The sequence below is a fragment of the Oncorhynchus masou genome, chromosome 12 (assembly GCF_036934945.1).
Source record: "Oncorhynchus masou masou isolate Uvic2021 chromosome 12, UVic_Omas_1.1, whole genome shotgun sequence".
NCBI lineage: Eukaryota > Metazoa > Chordata > Actinopteri > Salmoniformes > Salmonidae > Oncorhynchus > Oncorhynchus masou.
The window spans coordinates 74232764-74253405 of record NC_088223.1 but is presented as its reverse complement, the minus strand read 5'-3'; the positions used below and the strand labels follow the sequence as shown (position 1 = coordinate 74253405).

At 42.2% G+C, this 20642-nt stretch overlaps 1 protein-coding gene across 1 annotated transcript in view; it reads left to right on the top strand.

Moving 5' to 3' along the window:
* The window catches only part of LOC135550803 (rho GTPase-activating protein 32-like), a 242205-nt gene that overhangs the window by 123741 nt on the left and 97822 nt on the right, over window positions 1-20642 (top strand). Inside the window, exons 4-5 of the mRNA XM_064981925.1 lie at window positions 11750-11841; window positions 12281-12365. Coding sequence (XP_064837997.1) covers window positions 11750-11841; window positions 12281-12365 — 177 coding nt within the window. The remainder of the gene's footprint in view (window positions 1-11749; window positions 11842-12280; window positions 12366-20642) is intronic.

Here is a 20642-nt window from a genome sequence, read left to right as displayed (position 1 = left end):
TCATTTTACCCAAACACATACCTATAAATAGTAAAACCAGAGAAATTGATCATTTTGCTGTGTGTTTGGACACAGCTACTCATTCAAGGGTTTTTCTTTATTTTTACTATTTTCTACATTGTAGAATAGTAGTTAAGACATCACAACTATGAACATAGCACATATGGAATCATGTTGTAACCAAAAAAGTGTTAAACAAATCAAAATATATTTTAGATTCTTCAAAGTAGCCACCCTTTGTCTTGATGACAGCTTTTCACACTCTTGGCATTCTCTCAACCAGCTGAATGAGACATTATTTTCCAACAGTCTTGAAGGAGTTCCTGGATATGCTGAACACTTGTTGGCTGCTTTTCCTTCACTCTGCGGTCCAACTCATCCCAAACCATCTCAATTGGGTTGAGTTGGGGTGATTGTGGAGGCCAGGTCATCTGATGCAGCACTCCATCACTCTCATTCTTGGTCAAATAGCCCTTACACAGTCTGGAGGTGTGTTTGGGGTAATTTTTCTGTTGAAAAAGAAATGATAGGACCAATAAGGGCAAAACAGATGGGATGGTGTTTTGCTGCAGAATGCTGGGTTAGCCATTCTGGTTAACTGCGCCTTGAATTCTAAATAAATCACTGACAGTGTCATCAGCAAAGCACCATCACACCACCTCCTCCATGCTTCACAGTGGGAACCACACATGTGGAGATAATCCGTTCACCTACTCTGCGTCTCACAAAGACATGGCGGTTGGAACCAAAATTCTCAAATTTGGACTCATCAGACCAAAGAACATGTTTCTGTTGTTCTAATGTCCATTGCTCGTGTTTCTTTCCTAAAGCTACTTTGAATAATCTCATATATACAATACATTTTGATTTGTTTAATGTTTTTTTGGTTATTACATCATTACATATATGATTTTTCTTAGTTTTGATGTCGTCACTATTATTTTACAATGTAGAAAATAGCAACAAACAAAAAAAACTTGAATGAGTAGGTGTGTCCAAACTTTTGACTGTACTGTGTGTATATATATATGTATGTGTGTGTGTGTGTGTGTGTGTGTGTGTGTGTGTATATATGTATATATATGTACATACAATAAGGGAACACTTAAACAACACTATGTAACTCCAAGTCAATCACACTTCTGTGAAATCAAACTGTCCACTTAGGAAGCAACACTGGTTGACAATACATTTCACATGCTGTTGTGCAAATGGAATAGACAACAGGTGGAAATTATAGGCAATTAGCAAGACACCCCCAATAAAGGAGTGGTTCTGCAGGTGGTGACCACAGACCACTTCTCAGTTCCTATGCTTCCTGGTTGATGTTTTGGTCACTTTTGAATGCTGGCGGTGCTTTCACTCAAGTGGTAGCATGAGACGGAGTCTACAACCCACACAAGTGGCTCAGGTAGTGCAGCTCATCCAGGATGGCACATCAATGCGAGCTGTGGCAAGAAGGTTTGCTGTGTCTGTCAGCGTAGTGTCCAGAGCATGGAGGCGCTACCAGGAGACAGGCCAGTACATCAGGAGACGTGGAGGAGGCCGTAGGATGGCAACAATCCAGCAGCAGGACCGCTACCTCCGCCTTTGTTTAAGGAGGAGCAGGAGGAGCACTGCCAGAGCCCTGCAAAATGACCTCCAGCAGGCCACAAATGTGTATGTGTCTGCTCAAACGGTCAGAAACAGACTCCATGAGGGTGGTATGAGGGCCCAATGTCCACAGGTGGGAGTTGTGCTTACAGCCCAACACCGTGCAGGACGTTTGGCATTTGCCAGAGAACACCAAGATTGGCAAATTCGCCACTGGCGCCCTGTGCTCTTCACAGATGAAAGCAGGTTCACACTGAGCACGTGACAGACGTGACAGACTCTGGAGACACCGTGGAGAACGTTCTGCTGCTTGCAACATCCTCTAGCATGACCAGTTTGGCGGTGGGTCAGTCATGGTGTGGGGTGGCATTTCTTTGGGGGGACGCACAGCTCTCCATGCGCTCGCCAGAGGTAGCCTGACTGCCACTAGGTACCGAGATGAGATCCTCAGACCCCTTGTGAGGCCATATGCTGGTGCGGTTGGCCCTGGGTTCCTCCTAATGCAAGACAATGCTAGACCTCGTGGCTGGAGTGCCAGCAGTTCCTGCAAGAGGAAGGCATTGATGCTATGGACTGGCACGCCCGTTCCCCAGACCTGAATCCAATTGAGGACATCTGGGACATGATGTCTCGCTCCATCCACCAATGCCACGTTGCACCACAGACTGTCCAGGAGTTGGCGGATGCTTTAGTCCAGGTCTGGGAGGAGATCCCTCAGGAGACCATCCGCCACCTCATCAGGAGCATGCCCAGGCATTGTAGGGAGGTCATACAGGCACTTGGAGGCCACACACACTACTGAGCCTCATTTTGACTTGTTTTAAGGACATTACATCAAAGTTTGATCAGCCTGTAGTGTGGTTTTCCACTTTAATTTTGAGTGTGACTCCAAATCCAGACCTCCATGGGTTGATAAATTTGATTTCCATTTTTCATTTTCGTGTGATTTTGTTGTCAGCACATTCAACTATGTAAAGAAAAAAGTATTTAATAAGAATATTTCATTCATTCAGATCTAGGATGTGTTATTTTAGTGTTCCCTTTATTTTTTTTGAGCAGTGTGTGTGTGTGTGTGTGTGTGTGTGTGTGTGTGTGTGTGTGTGTGTGTGTGTATATTCAGACCCCTTGTCTTATTCCATATTTTCCTACTGAACAGCCTTGTTCATCCCCCCCCTCTCATTATACACACAATACCCCATAATGACAAAGCCATAAAGGGTTTTTAGAAATGTTTGCAAAGTTATATAAAAAAGCTGAAATATTACATTTACGTAAGTATTCAGACCCTTTACTCAGTACTTTGTTGAAGCACCTTTAGCAGCGATTGGGTACGACACTACAAGCTTGGCACACCTGTAATTGGGGAGGTGTGCAAAATTCCTGACTGTTTGTATTACCGTTTCAAATTGTAATTATTAAAACCGTGTTTGATGACCGCGGTTTGAAAAACTCACGGTAAATACTGTCCAGTATCAACCAAAGTTAGCAACAGTCTGACGCAGGCGCAGCATGGGTTTTGTTTCGTGTGAAAACACTTCTAAGAGGACCAAATCTGAAGTGTGGTCATATTTTGGGTTTTACAAGAGTGCTGAGGGAAACTTAATCAAAGATAGTCACCCTGTTTACAGAAAATGCACAAAAAAAACGCTACGAAAAGGGGACATCACTTGAGTCTTCTTCGTGACCACCACTTTATAGCGAGTGCAAGATAAGTTAACTTTTAGCTCAATGCATGATGTGGGGACTTCGGAATGGGGGGAAATGTAATGGTTTGTCTGTCTAACTTGCTAATAGCTTGTATAATAGCTTAATACCACGATAATACTGATAACCGTGATAATTTGTGTCACTATAATTGTGATATAAAATTTTCATACCGTTTCTTCTCTAATCCTGACTAGTCTCCCAGTCTCTGCCGCTGAAAAACATCCCCACAGCATGATGCTTCCACCACCATGCTTCACCGTAGGGATGGTGCCAGGTTTCCCCCAGATGTGATGCTTGGCCAAAGAGTGCAACTTGGTTTCATCAGACCCAGAGAATCTTGTTTCTCATGGCCTGAGAGTCCTTTAGGTGCCTTTTTGGCAAATTCCAAGCGGGCTGTCATGTGCCTTTTAATGAGGCGTGGCTTCCGTCTGGCCACTCTACCATAAAGGCCTGATTGGTGGAGTGCTGCAGAGATGGTTGTCCTTCTGGAAGATTCTCCCATCTCCACAGAGGAACTCTGGCGCTCCTTCATGGTGACCATCGGGTTCTTTGTCACCTGCCCGACCAAGGCCCTTCTCCCCCGATTGCTCAGTTTGGCCCGGCGGTGTCTTGGTGGTTCCAGACTTCTTCCATTTAAGAATGATGGAGGCTACTGTTTTCTTGGGGACCTTGCCATTCAAGGCTGCATACATTTTTTTGGTGTCCTTCCCCAGATCTGTGCCTTGACACAATCTTCTCTCTGAGCTCTCGGACAATTCCTTTGACCTCATGGTTTGGTTCTTGCTCTGACGTGCACTGTCAACCATGGGAATTTAAATAGACAGGTGTGTGCCTTTCCAAATCATGTCCAATCATTGAAATTTTGAAAATAAAAGAGAGCCACACACTCTAGGAACTCAGATGCAATAATTGAATTACCAACGTTTCGACAGCCAAGCTGTCTTCATCAGGGTATAATAATAATAATAAATAATAATTATACCCTGATGAAGACAGCTTGGCTGTTGGAACGTTGGTAATTCAATTATTGCATCTGAGCTCCTAGAGTGCGGCTCTTTTTTATTTAAGTTTTCTACTCCGCTAGCCAGCACCTCGTCTTAATAGGTGTGCGTTTCTTTTTCTTCTAAATCATTGAAATATACCACAAGTGGACTCCAATAACGTTGTAGAAACATCTCAAGGATGATCAATGGAAACAGGATGCACCTGAGCTCAATTTCGAGTCTCATAGCAAAGGGTCTGAATACTTATGAAAATACGTTTTTTTGTAAATATACATTTGCAGAAAATGGTAAAATACTGTTAACGCGTTGTCATTATGGGGTGTTGTGTGTAGATTGAGGAGAAAAAATATAGATTTAATCAATTTTAAAATAAGGCTGTAACGTAAGACAATGTGGAAAAGGTAAAGGGCTCTGAATACTTTCGATTGCACTGTATGCGCATACAGTATATAGCGTCCATGACACACACACACAACGCATCAATGCATCCTAGCTTCGAGCGATCCCAACAGTATTAACGCTAATCAAACATTAACCTCTTAGATAACAAGGCTCCCCCTTTTTTTTGGTGTATCAACTATAACAATCAGACATCATTGAGTTCAACAATGAACAAGAACCTGAAAGACAAACAAAATCAGAAAAATGAGTTATGACAGCATAAAAGAACGTGACAATGACACTTATTTAGAAAATAATACTGTGTTATAATATTGGACCGTAGACAGGCTCTTCTTATTATTTAGTCATTTCAAAGACTCGATTGGTTGGGGCTCGTTGTCTCTGGAAAGTCTTATCTCAGTCTCCTTAAATGAACTGTCTTAACTGTTAGGGAAATGTCATTATATGAAACTGAAATGCTGGAACAACATCCAGTCTTGGCTCCCATTCATGAAATTATGATTTTGTCTCTCTTGTACATCATGTAAAATAACTTTAAATGTAGTGGGGATGTATCAGCACTTAATAGCATGTACATTAATTATATATGTTGGCTAAACTTAAGAATAATTGTAATGAAGACATTGTATTGTTTAAACCAACCACTTAAAATCAGATTTATTCAATATTAATCAAATTATTATTATATTAATAAATTAATGTAATCCTTGTCATATTCAAGCAATCCATTTTTTTTGTATAATTATCTCAATGTATAATATACCAAAGTCTCCATTAATCATATGGTACCTAAACTCATTCAGTTATTTCAACTGCAGTTCAATTCAGTTATTTCAGCTGCATTCAGCAGCATCAGTGGTGCTATCTGAAATGGGGCTGTCTCCATGGTAACATGACATGTTCCCCACCACTCGCACTTTGGAACCACAAAAAAATTATACAGTGGAGAAGACACACTGGGTCCCTAATGGCGCCCTATTCCCTATATAGTGCTCTACTTTTGACGAACCCTATGGGCCCTTAATTTCTTTTTTTTCTTTCTCTTCATTGCTGGTAAGCGCCCATAAATAAGCATTTCACTGTTAGTCTACAACTGTTGTTTACGAAAGCATGTGACAAATAAAATTTGATTTGATAAAAAAATGCTAAGCTAATTAGCGTTAGCTGTCACAGTGGGTCGCAGTGTTCAAATTACTAAGCTAGTTAGCGTTAGCTGTCACAGTGGGTCGCAGTGTTCAAATTACTAAGCTAGTTGGCGTTAGCTGTCACAGTGTGCCCAAATGGCAGGAGCCGACATGCGTGGCAGGCAGTGGTGTCCTGCAATTCAGAGGATGAATCGATAAATAAGTCTGCCAAGCTCTCGACGTGCCACAACGATTGACTGAGGGCACATTGTTAACAGAACATTGGTTTGGTCTTATTGCAAAAGAGAATGTGTTTTCAGTGGTGAAATGAAAGTACAATTTATTTAAAAAAAAAATAGACCTACATGAATAAATGGACATGCTGCAAGTTATTGACTAACTAATTTACCAGTAGTTAGTCAATAAATATATGTTGATAACGCCTAAATGCAATACATAAGCAGAATCCTTCCCATTCATCGTCACTTAATTTGACATAGGTGACTGCATAATATCCAACAACCCAGGTGAAATTTGGCAACACCTGCACTGTATTCCTTTATTTAGCAAGTCTTGATGAGCCCTCGCCTTCTTCAAGACACAGTTGAATATTTTATAGGTACAGCTGAACCTCTGAGAATGTATTAGCTAGACTTGATAAGCCTCTCCCCTTGGGGAAGCACTGAAGAGGTCGCTACCAGTGTTTGTCTGCTCCGAGTAGTTCTTAATAGCCTGCTTGTCACTCTGTTTTTGCTTAAGCAGAATCATTTTCGATGCCAAACAGCAATAACATTGGAGTCGGCTAAAGCAGAAAGAATAGAAAGAGACTGGCACACAGGCTAAGCGATTATACATTCCCGTTCACAGCTACTGCAGGCCTGACATGATGCTATCTGTACACCGGCCCACCTGGCTCCTGTCTCTAAACTCATTGCCTCATGCTTATCTGCTTATCGCCTTCCCGGTTTTTGTCTGCAATCAGCTAGAAAAAGACCAAACTTTCTCTTCTCTCTCAATGGGCTTTATTGGCTTGGGAAACATGTTCACATTGCCACAGCAAGTAAAATAGATAAACAAAAGTGAAATAAAAAATGAACAGTAAACGGTACACAAAATAATAATGTCATTATGTCTTTATACAGTGTTGTAATGATGTGCAAATAGTTAAACTACAAAAGGAAAAATAAATAAATATGGGTTGTATTTACAATGGGGTTTGTTCTTCACTGATTGCCCTTGTGGCAACAGGTCACAAATCTTGCTGCTGTGATTGCACACTGATATTTCACCCAGTAGATATGGGAGTTTATCAAAATTGGATTGGGTTTTTAATTCTTTGTGGGTCTGTGTAATCTGAGGGAAATATGTGTCTCTATGTGGTGATACATTGGGCAGGAGGTTAGGAAGTGCAGCTCAGTTTCCACCTTGTTTTGTGGGCAGTGTGCACATAGCCTGTCTTCTCTTTAGAGCCATGTCTGCCAGCGGCAGCCTTTCTCAGTGGCAAGGCCATGTTCACTAAGTCTGTATATTGTCAAAGCTTGTCTTAATTTTTGGACCGTGTCAGTGGTCAGGTATTCTGCCACTGTATACTCTCTGTTTGGGGCCAAATAGCATTCTAGTTTGCTCCTGTTTGTTTGTTAATTATTTCCAATGTGTCAAGTTATCTTTTTGTTTTCTCATGATTTGGTTTGGTCTAATTGTGTTGCTATCCTGGGGCTCTGTGGGGTCTGTTTGTGTTTGTGAACACAGCCCCAGGACCAGCTTGCTTAGGAGACTCTTCTCCAGATTCATCTCTCTGTAGGTGTGGTGGCTTTGTTATGAAAGGTTTGGGAATCGCTTACTTTTAGGTGGTTGTAGAATTGAATGGCTCTTTGCTGGATTTTGTGCTCTAGGGCTAGATTGGAATTTGTATTTGTGGTCCTGGCAACTGGACCTTTTTGGAACACCATTATTTACTGTCAGGGCCCAGGTCTGACAGAATCTGTGCAGAAGATCTAGGTGCTGCTGTAGTCCCTCCTTGGTTGGGGACAGAAGTACCAGATCATCAGCCAACATTGGACATTTAACTTCAGATTCTAGTAGGTTGATGCCAGGTGCTTCAGACTGTTCTAGTGCTCTTGCCAATGTGTTGATACAGTTGAAGTCAGAAGTTTACATACACCTTAGCCAAATACATTGAAACTCAGTTTTTCACAATTCCTGACATTTAATCCTCGTAAAAATGTCTTAGCATAGGTCCCTAACTCACATGTCTTAGGTCAGTTAGGATCCCTACTTTATTTTAGTTGAGAGAATCTTTTATTTATTTTGTCACATTCCCAGTGGGTCAGAAGTTTACATACACTCAATTAGTATTTGGTAGCATTGCCGTTAAATTGTTTAACTTGGGTCAAACATTTCGGGTAGCCTTCCACAAGCTTCCCACAATAAGTTGGGTTAATTTTGGCCCATTCCTCCTGACAGAGCTGGTGTAATTGAGTCAGGTTTGTAGGCCTCCTTGCTCGCACACACTTTTTAAATTCTGCCCACACATTTTCTATGGGATTGAGGTCAGGGCTTTGTGATGGCCACTCCAATACCTTGACTTTGTTATCCTTAAGCCAATTTGCCACAACTTTGGAAGTATGCTTGGGGTTATTATCCATTTGGAAGACCCATTTGCGACCAAGCTTTAACTTCCTGAGTGATGTCTTATGTTGCTTCAATCCATCCACATATTTCCCTCCTGATGCCATCTATTTTGTGAAGTGCTCCAGTCTCTCCTGCAGCAAAGCACCCCTACAACATGATGCTGCCACCCCTGTGCTTCACGGTTGGGATGGTGTTCTTCGGCTTGCAAGCCTCCCCCTTTTTCCTCCAAACATAACGATGGTCAGTATGGCCAAACAGTTCTATTTTTGTTTCATCAGACCAGAGGACATTTCTCCAAAAAGTACGATCTTTGTCCCAATGTGCAGTTGCAAACCTTAGGCTGACTTTTTTATAGCGGTTTTGGAGCAGTGGCTTCTCCCTTGCTGAGCAGCCTTTCAGGTTATGTCGATATAGGACTCGTTTTAATGAGGATATAGATACTTTTGTACCTGTTTCCTCTAGCATCTTCACAAGGTCCTTTGCTGTTGTTGTTGGATTGATTTGCACTTTTCGCACCAAAGTACGTTCATCTCTAGGAGACAGAATGCGTCTCCTTCCTGAGCGGTATGACGTCTGCGTAGTCCCATGGTGTTTATACTTGCGTACTATTGTTTGTACAGTTGAACGTGGTACCTTCAGGCATTTGGAAATTGCTCCCAAGGATGAACCGGACCTGTGGAGATCTACACTTTTTTTTCCTGAGGACTTGGCTGATTTCTTTTAATTTTCTCATGATGTCAAGCAAAGAGGCACTGAGTTTGAAGGTAGGCCTTGAAATACATCCACAGGTACACATCCAATTGACTAAAATGATGTCAATTAGCCTATCAGAAGCTTCTAAAGCCATGACACAATTTTCTGGAATTTTCCAAGCTGTTTAAAGGCACAGTCAACTTAGTGTATGTAAACGTCTGACCCAGTGGAGTTGTGATGCAGTGAATTGTCAGTGAAATAATCTGTCTGTAAACAATTGTTGGAAAATGACTTGTCATGCACAAAGTAGATGTCCTAACTGACTTGCCAAAACTAGAGTTTGTTAACAAGAAATGTGTGGAGTGGTTGAAAAACGGGTTTTAATGACTCCAACCTAAGTGTATGTATACTTCGATTTCAACTGTATATATGTTGAAGAGGGTGGGGCTTAAGTTACATCTCTGTCTCAGCCCACGGCCCTGTGGAAATAAATGTTTTTTTGCCCATTTTAACCGCACACTATGTGTACATGGATTTTATAATGTCGTATGTTTTCCCCCCAACACCACTTTTCAAGAATTTGTATTGCAGACCCTCGTGCCAAATTGAGTCCAAAGCTTTTTTGAAATCATCAAAGCATGAGATGACTTTGCCTTTGTTTGTCACTCGTGAGGCATCATGTTTTTGCTGTTTGTTCTACAGCCAAAAAGATTGGAGAAGTGGTTAACCCTCACATTTCTGATTTGGATAGATAACTCTTGGTGTTGTTTGTTTAGTGTGTTCCAATTTTCCCGGAAATGGTTAGATTCTATGGATTCGCAATTACGTTGAGCTAATTTCTTACGTGATGTTCCTTTTTTTTCTGTAGTGTATTTCTTTATTGTTTTAGTGATTCACCCTTTATTTTTTTATTGAACCTTTATTTAACTAGGCAAGTTACAGTGGGTTAACTGCCTTTTTCAGGGGCAGAACGACAGATTTTTATCTTATCAGTTCGGGGATTCTATCTAGCAACCTTTCGGTTACTGGCCCAGCACTCTAACCACTAGCCTACCTGAAGGTGTTGATGCATTTTTTCTAGGTCTTTATGATTTTGTTTGGATAGATTTAAGAAAAAAAAAATAATGATTATGATTAAGTTTTTGCATTCTCCATCAAACCATTTGTCATTGTTTTTCATTTTCTTGTCCGCTTGACATTTTTAGATTTGATAGGGGAGCCGAAAGGTCAAATATACTGTTTAGGCTTTATACTGCAAGGTTAACACCTTCACTATTTCAGTGAAATGTTTTGTCCAGGAAGTTGTCTTAAAGGGATTGAATGTTTTGTTGCCTAATTGTTTTATTTTGGTAGGTTTCTACACTACTATTCTTCCATCTATAGCATGTCTTAATATTGTGCGATTCTTTTGGCTTTGATGACTCATGATTAAGTATTGCTCTGTTCGGGTAGACTGATTTTGCTGTGATCTGATAGGGGTGTCAGTGGTCTGATTGTGAACTCTCTGAGAGACTCTGGGTTGAGGTCCGTGATAAAGTAGTCTACAGTACTACTGCCAAGGGTTAAGCTGTAGGTGTACCTACCATAGGAGTCCCCTTGAAGCCTACCATTGACTATGTGCAGACCCAGTGTGCAACAGAGCTGTGACCCATTTTTGGTGGTTGTTTTGTCATAGTTGTGTCTTGGAGGGAATACTGTCACCTCCAGGTAGGTGTTTGTCCCCATATGTGCTGAGAGTGTCAGGTTCCTGTCCAGTTCTGGCATTTAGGTTGCCACAGACTAATACGTCTCAGGGCCTGGAAATGGTTGATCTCCCCCTCTAGGATGGAGAAGCTGTCATTGTTAAAGTGGGGGGATATACAGGTAGCACACATGAGGACATTTTTCTCTGTTGAGATAATTTCCTTCTTAATTTCTATACAGAATTAAAATGTTCCTTTTTTGATGAATTTAATAGTGAGTTGGGTCTCTTCCCTGTTTCACACCTGGTAGTTTGGTGGATGGGACTACCAGCTCTCTGTAACCTAGAGAGCAACCAGTGGTCTCTATACCATGTTTCTTGTAGGATGACAATGTCTGTATTTCCAATTTCTTTTAAGTCTGGGTTCCTGCTCTTTAGGTCTCTCTCTCTCTCTGTTAGCTTGGTGTTTCTGTATTCCCTTGTTGACTTTAGCCACACAGGATGACTTGCTGTAATGTTGTCAAGTACGTTTTAACCTCACTTGGTCACAGATTAGACTCTGTCAGGGGTCAGACTTTACCATGTTGTGTCAAACGTAGCTAGTCGGGGCCTGGAGTGGTCTTGCCTTTGGTAGGTTTGAATCCAACCGACTGCCCTTCTAATACACTCTCCTAACTTTTCTTCCACTCTTTCACTGTTTCTATCCAATTAACATGAAAAATACAAAAATATTAAGTAGCTACTTTGACAACAGTCACTACATCCTGGAATTGTTTCTTTGAACAAATTTAGTTTGGTTTGCACTGTCCCTAGGTTTCTCTCGCATGCAGGTCAACTCATATGGAGTTGTTTGTCAGAGGTGAAGTCACAGGTCCTATATTGACGAGTGTGTCTGTTTCCTTTCCAACATGCAGGCGCGAAGTGCCGAGGTCCCCGTGCTGAGCGCCGAGCCCCTCTTGCGCTCCTGCAGCAGCACGGCCAGCATGAAGGTCAAGAACGTCAAGAAGTGAGTGAACCATCTGACTGAGTAGACTTACCCTGCTATCGGCCTTCTGATACCGCCTTAACTCCTCACATCTACCACACATCTCTCTCTATCGATCATCCTTTTTCTCTCCATTTTGCTCTCTTTCTTCCGGCTCCCACCCTGTTCTCTCTTGCAACCTTTTTCTCTCTTCAGATATCGCTCTACATCTCTTTCTGTCTCTTCCTCACTCTTGTTATCTGTGACCCTCACACATGTCCCTCTCTCAGTCTCTCTCCCACTCTCCTTCAATTTTGCCCTTTCTACTGGATTTAATCTATTTTTGCCCTATTTCAACTCCCCTCTCTTGTACTATGTTTTCTTCTTCTCCACTCTCCCTCTTCCTTTACTCTCTTCATTATCTATCAGACCTCTAGGCCTAAGGCCTTCATCCTAACCACAGTCCGTCTCTGTATTTCAGACTGTCCTTCACCAAAGGCCACTTCCCCATGCTGGCTGAGTGCGCCCACTTCCACTACGAGAATGTGGACTTTGGCACAATCCAGGTAATCAGACACTTAGCAGAGCACTGTGGTGCTGCTATGTTTTCCTAAAATGTTGGACCGTCTGGTGTGCTGTGGTGGAAGATAAGGTTCCAACCTTGGTTGTGATACACTATATTGATATTGCAATGAAAACAGTGGTGTTGTTTCGAGTGTATAACCCAGTCTTAGTCTTTTCTGATGACACAGTTCATGAAGACAGTGGTCATTTGACTCCACCTCTTTGTTTAATGTGGTGTATTCTAGAGGTCGACCGATTATGATTTTTCAACACCAAGACAGATTTATTGGAGGTCCAAAAAAAGTATATACCGATTAATCGGCCAATTTATATATATATATATATTTGTAATAATGACAATTACAACAACACTGAATGAACCCTTTTATTTTAACTTAATATAATCTATTTAGTCTCAAATAAATAATGATACATGCTCAATTTGTTGTAAATAATGCAAAAACACAGTGTTGGAGACGAAAGTTTAAGTGCAATATGTGACATGTAAAAAAAAAAGCTAACGTTTAAGTTCCTTGCTCAGAACATATGAAAGCTGGTGGTTCAATATTCCCAGTTTCGAAGTTTGAGGTTGTAGTTATTATATGAATTATGTCGCGTTGGTTATTTCTCGCTATACCATTTGTATTTCATATACCTTTGACTATTGGATGTTCTAATAGGCACATTAGTATTGTAATCCTTTTTTATTTTATTTTTTTATTTCACCTTTATTTAACCAGGTAGGCTAGTTGAGAACAAGTTCTCATTTGCAACTGCGACCTGGCCAAGATAAAGCTTAGCAGTGTGAACAGACAACACAGAGTTACACATGGAGTAACCAATTAACAAGTCAATAACACAGTACAAAAAAGGGGAGTCTATATACATTGTGTGCAAAAGGCATGAGGAGGTAGGCGAATAATTACAATTTTGCAGATTAGCACTGGAGTGATAAATGATCAGATGGTCATGTACAGGTAGAGATACTGGTGTGCAAAAGAGCAGAAAAGTAAATAAATAAAAACAGTGTGGGGATGAGGTAGGTGAAAAACGGTGGGCTATTTACCAATAGACTATGTACAGCTGCAGCGATTGGTTAGCTGCTCAGATAGCACATGTTTGAAGTTGGTGAGGGAGATAAGTCTCCAACTTCAGGGATTTTTGCAATTCGTTCCAGTCACAGGCAGCAGAGTACTGGAACGAAAGGCGGCCAAATGAGGTGTTGGCTTTAGGGATGATCAGTGAGATACACCTGCTGGAGCGCGTGCTACGGATGGGTGTTGCCATCGTGACCAGGGAACTGAGATAAGGCGGAGCTTTACCTAGCATGGACTTGTAGATGACCTGGAGCCAGTGGGTCTGGCGACGAATATGTAGCGAGGGCCAGCCGACTAGAGCATACAAGTCGCAGTGGTGGGTGGTATAAGGTGCTTTAGTGACAAAACGGATGGCACTGTGATAAACTGCATCCAGTTTGCTGAGTAGAGTGTTGGAGGCTATTTTGTAGATGACATCGCCGAAGTCGAGGATCGGTAGGATAGTCAGTTTTACTAGGGTAAGTTTGGCGGCGTGAGTGAAGGAGGCTTTGTTGCGGAATAGAAAGCCGACTCTTGATTTGATTTTAGATTGGAGATGTTTGATATGAGTCTGGAAGGAGAGTGTACAGTCTAGCCAGACACCTAGGTACTTATAGGTGTCCAAATATTCTAGGTCGGAACCATCCAGGGTGGTGATGCTCGTCGGGCATGCTGGTGCAGGCAGCGAACGGTTGAAAAGCATGCATTTGGTTTCACTAGCATTTAAGAGCAGTTGAGACCACGGAAGGAGTGTTGTATGGCGTTGAAGCTCGTTTGGAGGTTAGATAGCACAGTGTCCAAGGAATGGCCGGAAGTATACAGAATGGTGTCGACTGCGTAGAGGTGGATCAGGGAATCGCCCGCAGCAAGAGCAACATCATTGATATATACAAAGACAAGAGTCGGCCCGAGAATTGAACCCTGTGGCATAGAGACTGCCAGAGGACAGGACAACATGCCCTCCGATTTGACACACTGAACTCTGTCTGCAAAGTAGTTGGTGAACTACTTTATGATCATTGAACTCCTGAAGAAGCTATTCCTTTTCCATTCTTTCTGTGCCCCCAAATGTTTGGGAGCATTTTCACTTTTGGATGAATAGCGTGCCCAGAGTGAACTGCCTCCTATTGGATAGAAAACACTCTGGAGTTTCTAAAACTGTTTGAATGATGTCTGTGAGTATAACAGAACTCATATGGCAGGCAAAAACCTGAGAAAAATTCAACTAGGAAGTGGGACATCTGAGGTTTGTCGTTTTTCAAAGCTTGGCCTACCGAATACACAGTGTCTATGGAGTCAAGATGCACTTCCTACGGCTTCCACTAGATGTCAACCGTCTTTAGAAACTTAAATGAGGATTCTATTATAAAGGAGGGGCTCATGAGACCTGTTTGAGTCAGTGGTCTGGCAGATTGTCTCAGGCTCGTGACGCACACTCCCGACAGAGTTAGCTCTCGTTCCAGTGTTTTTCTACAGACATAGGAATTCTCTCGTTGGAACATTATTGATGTTTTGTGTTAAAATCATCCTAAAGATTGATTCCATACATCGTTTGACTTGTTTCTACGACCTGTAACGGAACTTTTAGAGTTTTTGTCTGGACGAAGTGCTCACGCCTCATGGAGATGGATTACTGGGCTGAACACGCAAACAAGTGGCTATTTGGATATAAATGATGGACTTTATGGAACAAATCAGTCAGTTATTGTCGAAATGGGATTCCTGGGAGTGCCTTCTGATGAAGATCATCAAAGGTAAATTAATATTTATAGTGTTATTTCTAACGTCTGTTGACTCCAAAATGGCGGATATTTCTCTGGCTGGATTGGGCTCTGAGCGCCCTTCTCAGATTATGCTTTATCCGTAAAGTAAAAAAAAAAAATCTGACACAGCAGTTGCATTAAGGAGAAGTGTATCTTTAATTTTGTGAATAACACTTGTATCTTTTATCAATGCTTATTATGAGTATTTCTGCAAAATTGCCGGATGTTTTGGAATCAAGTCATTACTGCACGTAACGCGCTAATGTAAACTGAGATTTTTGGATATAAATATGCACATTATCGAACAAAACATACATGTATTGTGTAACATGATGTCCTATGAAGATCATTAAAGGTTAGTGATTCATTTTATCTATATTTCAGCTTTTTGTGACTCCTATCTTTGGCTGGAGAAATGGCTGTTTTTTTGACTTGGCGGTGATCCAACATAATTGTTTTTTTTTTTTTTTAATTCGGACACGATGGGTAGAAGTTGATATTTTATTTGCTGTATTGGACTTGTTAATGTGTGAAAGTTACATATTTCTAAAAAATATTTTTGAATTTCACGTGCTGCCTTTTCAGCGGAATGTTGTCGAGGGGTTCCGCTAGCGAAACGCCTGCGCTAGAAAGAATATACTGGTAAAGTTACAAGGTTGTTAACTTGCTAGATAATGAGGTAACATGACTTAACAAGGTGTTAATGGCCCACAAGTAGTTTAAGAACGGCTCATGACATGGTTACTCACTTTTTTCTCTAGGATACTCAGAAATAGCGATACAGCAAAGCATAACCTTTACAACAATTATTATCTGGGCAAAAAAACATTTTGCACAGCTAAATATTTAGGAGCACATGCGATCAAAATGGCCACACTAGAGCCATGATCATGAAGAAAACGCACTTTACTGTTTGACCAAATCATGGTTAGAGCCTCCTAAAAAAAATAGGACATTTGGAGTGAAGTGACCATGTAGAATGTGCAGCTCACACCGAAGCGACCAATTAAACATGACTTGCAACAGCCAAGTAAAAGGGCCACAAAATACAACTAAATTATCACAGTCTGGAGCCCTGGTGTGTGTGTCTGACTTGAGCATAGGCCAGAAAGACATGTTTGACTTAGCTCATAATGTAGCCAATCCTAATGATATTGAAAGGAGGTTGTTTCTAGTTTTTCATTGGCAACTTCTTGAGTAATGCACTATAGATGAGAGAAAGCGAGAACAAAAGGAAAGACTGAGTGGTGAGCGCCTAGCAGAGGAAATCAAACACTCCACTGGAGGCCGTTTGGAGAGGAGAGGGGAAGATGGAGAGGTTAGAGAAGGGGAGAGGAGCGGGGAAGAGGGAGGGGTTAGAGAAGGGGAGAGGAGTGGGGAAGAGGGAGAGGTTAAAAAGGGGAGAGGAGAGGGGAAGAGGGAGGGGTTAGAGAAGGGGAGAGGAGTGGGGAAGAGGGAGAGGGGAGAGGAGCGGGGAAGAGGGAGGGGTTAGAGAAGGGGAGAGGAGTGGGGAAGAGGGAGAGGTTAGAGGAGAGAAGAGCAGAGAAGTGCAGAGTGAGTCAGAGAGAAAAAGAGCAGAGCAGACCATTGAGGTGGTGGGCATGGGGCCAGGCCAGACGTGGAGCCAAATCCTTTCCTGACCCTCTCCGGGAGGTTCCAGCCCGCTGCCTGCCACATTGATTCCAGTACATGAGCTGGCACTGTGCGTACCCAATCAGAACAGAGTCCACCAACACACATACACAGAGGCCGAGTGTTATAGCCCAGAGGAAGGGGCCTAATGGGCGCAAGCTGACGACACATGTACATGACACAGACAGGGTTTACCTCCACATCACCCGCGGAACAGAGAAGGAGTAGTATGAGGGTGCGGCTAAAGGCTATCAAAACTGGTCGCCTAGAGCATTGGGGACAGAGAATAAGAGGAGCAGGTTTCTGGGCATGGTAGAATATATTCAGGGCATAATGCGCAGACAGGGGTATGGTGGGGTGCGGGTACAGCGGAGGTAAGCCCAGGCACTGGGTGATGATGAGAGAGGTTGTATCTCTGGACATGCTAGTTGTAACGGGTGAGGTCACCGCATGTGTGGGAGGTGGGACAAAGGAGGTATCAGGGGTATGAAGAGTGGAACTAGGCGCTCCATTGTGAACTTAAACAATGATAACTAACCTGAACAACAGTATACAAGGCATATTGACATTTGAGAGAGACATACAGCGAGGCATACAGTAATCACAGGTGTTGAATTGGGAAAGCTAGCTAAAACAGTAGGTGAGACAACAACAGCTAGCACATCAGCTAGCACAACAACAGCAGGTAAAATGGCGTTGACTAGGCAACGGGGCCGACAGATAAAACGTAAACAAGCAGAATGAGGTTCCGTGATTAATGGACAGTCCAGCATGCATCAGCTATGTAGCCAAGTGATCAGTGTCCAGGGGGCAGGGAAGCTGGATTTGGTGAGTGTTATCCAGGTTAAAAAAACTAACAATGACTAAATAGCTTGTAGCTAGTTAGCTAGTTAGCTTCTGGAGGTTCTTGAGTGTGTTCTAAAAATTAAAAATAATAGCGATTCCGTATCACATTGGGTGAGGCAGGTTACCGGAAGGTATAAACAAATTAAAAATCGAAAAGAGAAAGAGAGTAAATATGGGTCCAGTGAGTGTTTGGGACGAGGCGATTCAGACGGTTAGCAGGCCTGTGCTAACAAGCTAACAGCTAGTAGGCCGGGGCTAAACAAGGTAGCAGTTAGCGGACCTGGGCTAAACATGGGCTAATCCTAATCTCAGGAGTTGATAGGCTTGAAGTCATAAACAGCGCTGTGCTTCAAGTATTGCTAAGAGCTGCTGGCAAACACAGTAAAGTTTGAATGAATGCTTATGAGCCTGCTGCTGCCTACCACCGCTCAGTCAGACTGCTCTATCAAATCATAGACTTAATTATAATATAATAAAAATGTCATTTCAAACACAAAACATTTATTTTTTCAGTGAAATATGGAACCGTTCCATATTTTATCTAACGGGTGGCATCCATAAGTCTAAATATTGCTGTTACATTGCACAACCTTCAATGTTATGTCATAATTATGTAAAATTCTGGCAAATTAGTTTCAACGTGCCAGGCGGCCCAAACTGTTGCATATACCCTGACTCTGCCTGCAATGAACGCAAGAGAAGTGACACAATTTCCCTAGTTAATATTGCCTGCTAACATGCATTTATTTGAACTAAATTTGCAGGTTTAAAAAAATATACTTCTGTGTATTAATTTTAAGAAAGGCATTGATGTTTATGGTTAGGTACATTCGTGCAACGATTGTGCTTTTGTTAAATCACCCATTTGGCGAAGTAGGCTGTGGTTTGATGATAAATTAACAGGCACCGCATTGATTATATGCAATGTGGGACAAGCTGGTTAACCTAGTAACTACACATAGTTGATGATATTAACTAGTGATTATGTTAAGCTTGATAGTTTTTTATAAGATAAGTTTAATGCTAGCAAGATAGCAACTTACCTTGGCTCCTTGCTGCACTCGCGTAACAGGTGGTCAGCCTGCCATGCAGTTTCCTCGTGGATTGCAATGTAATCGGCCATAATAGGCGTCCAAGATGCCGATTACTGTTATGAAAACTTGAAATCGGCCCTAATTTATCGGTCGAACTCTGGTGTATGCTGGTGGAATAGGCTATATGTGGTGAGGATGCTATTATTATTTTTAGCTATGTTGTCTCTTCTTGTCAGCACAGCTCGACCCTGTGTTAATAGTTGGCAAGTTAGCCTGTTTTTTTCTGGTGGGCTTTACTAAGCATTTCTCCTTAGAAAATCTGATATTGGTTTCTGTTGACTCTGTGCAAAAATATTCAGCATCCATTCTAAACTGAGAATAGGAGGGGAGCAGCGAGTAATACAAATCGTCTAACCTAATCCAATGCCTTTATATCAAAATGTTTTTCGCAAATTAAACACCAAATCTGCATGGATAGCATGAGAGGTATTTCCACCAGTCACATCTGCACTATTACCCAATGTATATTACATCATAAACCCGTTATACATAATGCCTAATTCCCACCTCTGCTGACTCCTAACCTCTATTGAGTGCATCTCCATATGGTGAAAGGAGAGGTGTATTATCTGAGCTTGGCTCAATGGCTCCCTCCCAGTGCAGGCGGAGGCGAAACACACACAGAAGGTGCTGCAATACCACCGGGGAGCCCAGAGCTCCACTGTTGTGGTGTGGCTTGCTCGATAATGGAACACACACACTAAAATCACGATACACACACAAACAGATCATGATTCACTCACACACACAGGAATCACGATGCATACACACACAGATGGATAATGATGCACGGACAGATCTGCAAGCACTGGAAGAGGACAAGAACCATCTGAATCCTGTTATAGTGTCTCAGAAGTAGCTTGGTAACTTATCCCCTCTGATTGGTATGTGATGATGAATGTTGATGTAATACTTCTCCACGTCAAGTAGAGGTCAGCATTGTCTCACTTGTTAGCACAGGAGAGATACTCCAGGAATATACTGTAGCATCGTGGTTGGCAGAATCCTGCATTGACTCTCCACTCTCCCTCTCCACCAGGAGCTCCACCAACCAGCACAATCTCACAGTGGTAATACAAAAATAATTTGCATCATTCAAAATCAACATTGGATAAAGAACAAGTTTTCCACACTGACTTCTGTGCAAACAAATCCTGTCAAATCCTGTCATTCTCAGATGGCATGTATCACTGTTTTCAATAAATAAATCAATCAAATGTATTTATAAGCCCTTGTACATCAGCAGATGGCCATTAAGACCAGATCGTTCTTGAAGATGTTTAAACATTTGACCAGGGTCAAATAATAATCCCAGTGGTTGAACAGGGTGCTACAGGTCAGCACCTCAGGAGTAAATGTGATTTGGCATTTCATAGCTAAGCATTGAGGTTGAGAGAGAGAGGGAGGTTGAGAGAGAGAGGTTGAGAGAGAGAGGTTGAGAGAGAGAGGTTGAGAGAGAGAGGTTGAGAGAGAGGGAGGTTGAGAGAGGGAGGTTGAGAGAGAGGGAGGTTGAGAGAGAGAGAGATTGAGAGAGAGAGAGAGAGAGAGAGGAGGTTGAGAGAGAGAGAGAGGTTGAGAGAGAGAGAGGGAGGTTGAGAGAGAGAGGTTGAGAGAGGGAGGTTGAGAGAGGGAGGTTGAGAGAGGGAGGTTGAGAGAGGGAGGTTGAGAGAGGGAGGTTGAGAGAGGGAGGTTGAGAGAGGAGGTTGAGAGAGAGAGGTTGAGAGAGAGGTTGAGAGAGAGGTTGAGAGAGGTTGAGAGAGGTTGAGAGAGGTTGAGAGAGAGGTTGAGAGAGAGAGAGTTGAGAGAGAGGTTGAGAGAGAGAGGTTGAGAGAGAGAGAGTTGAGAGAGGTTGAGAGAGGAGAGGTTGA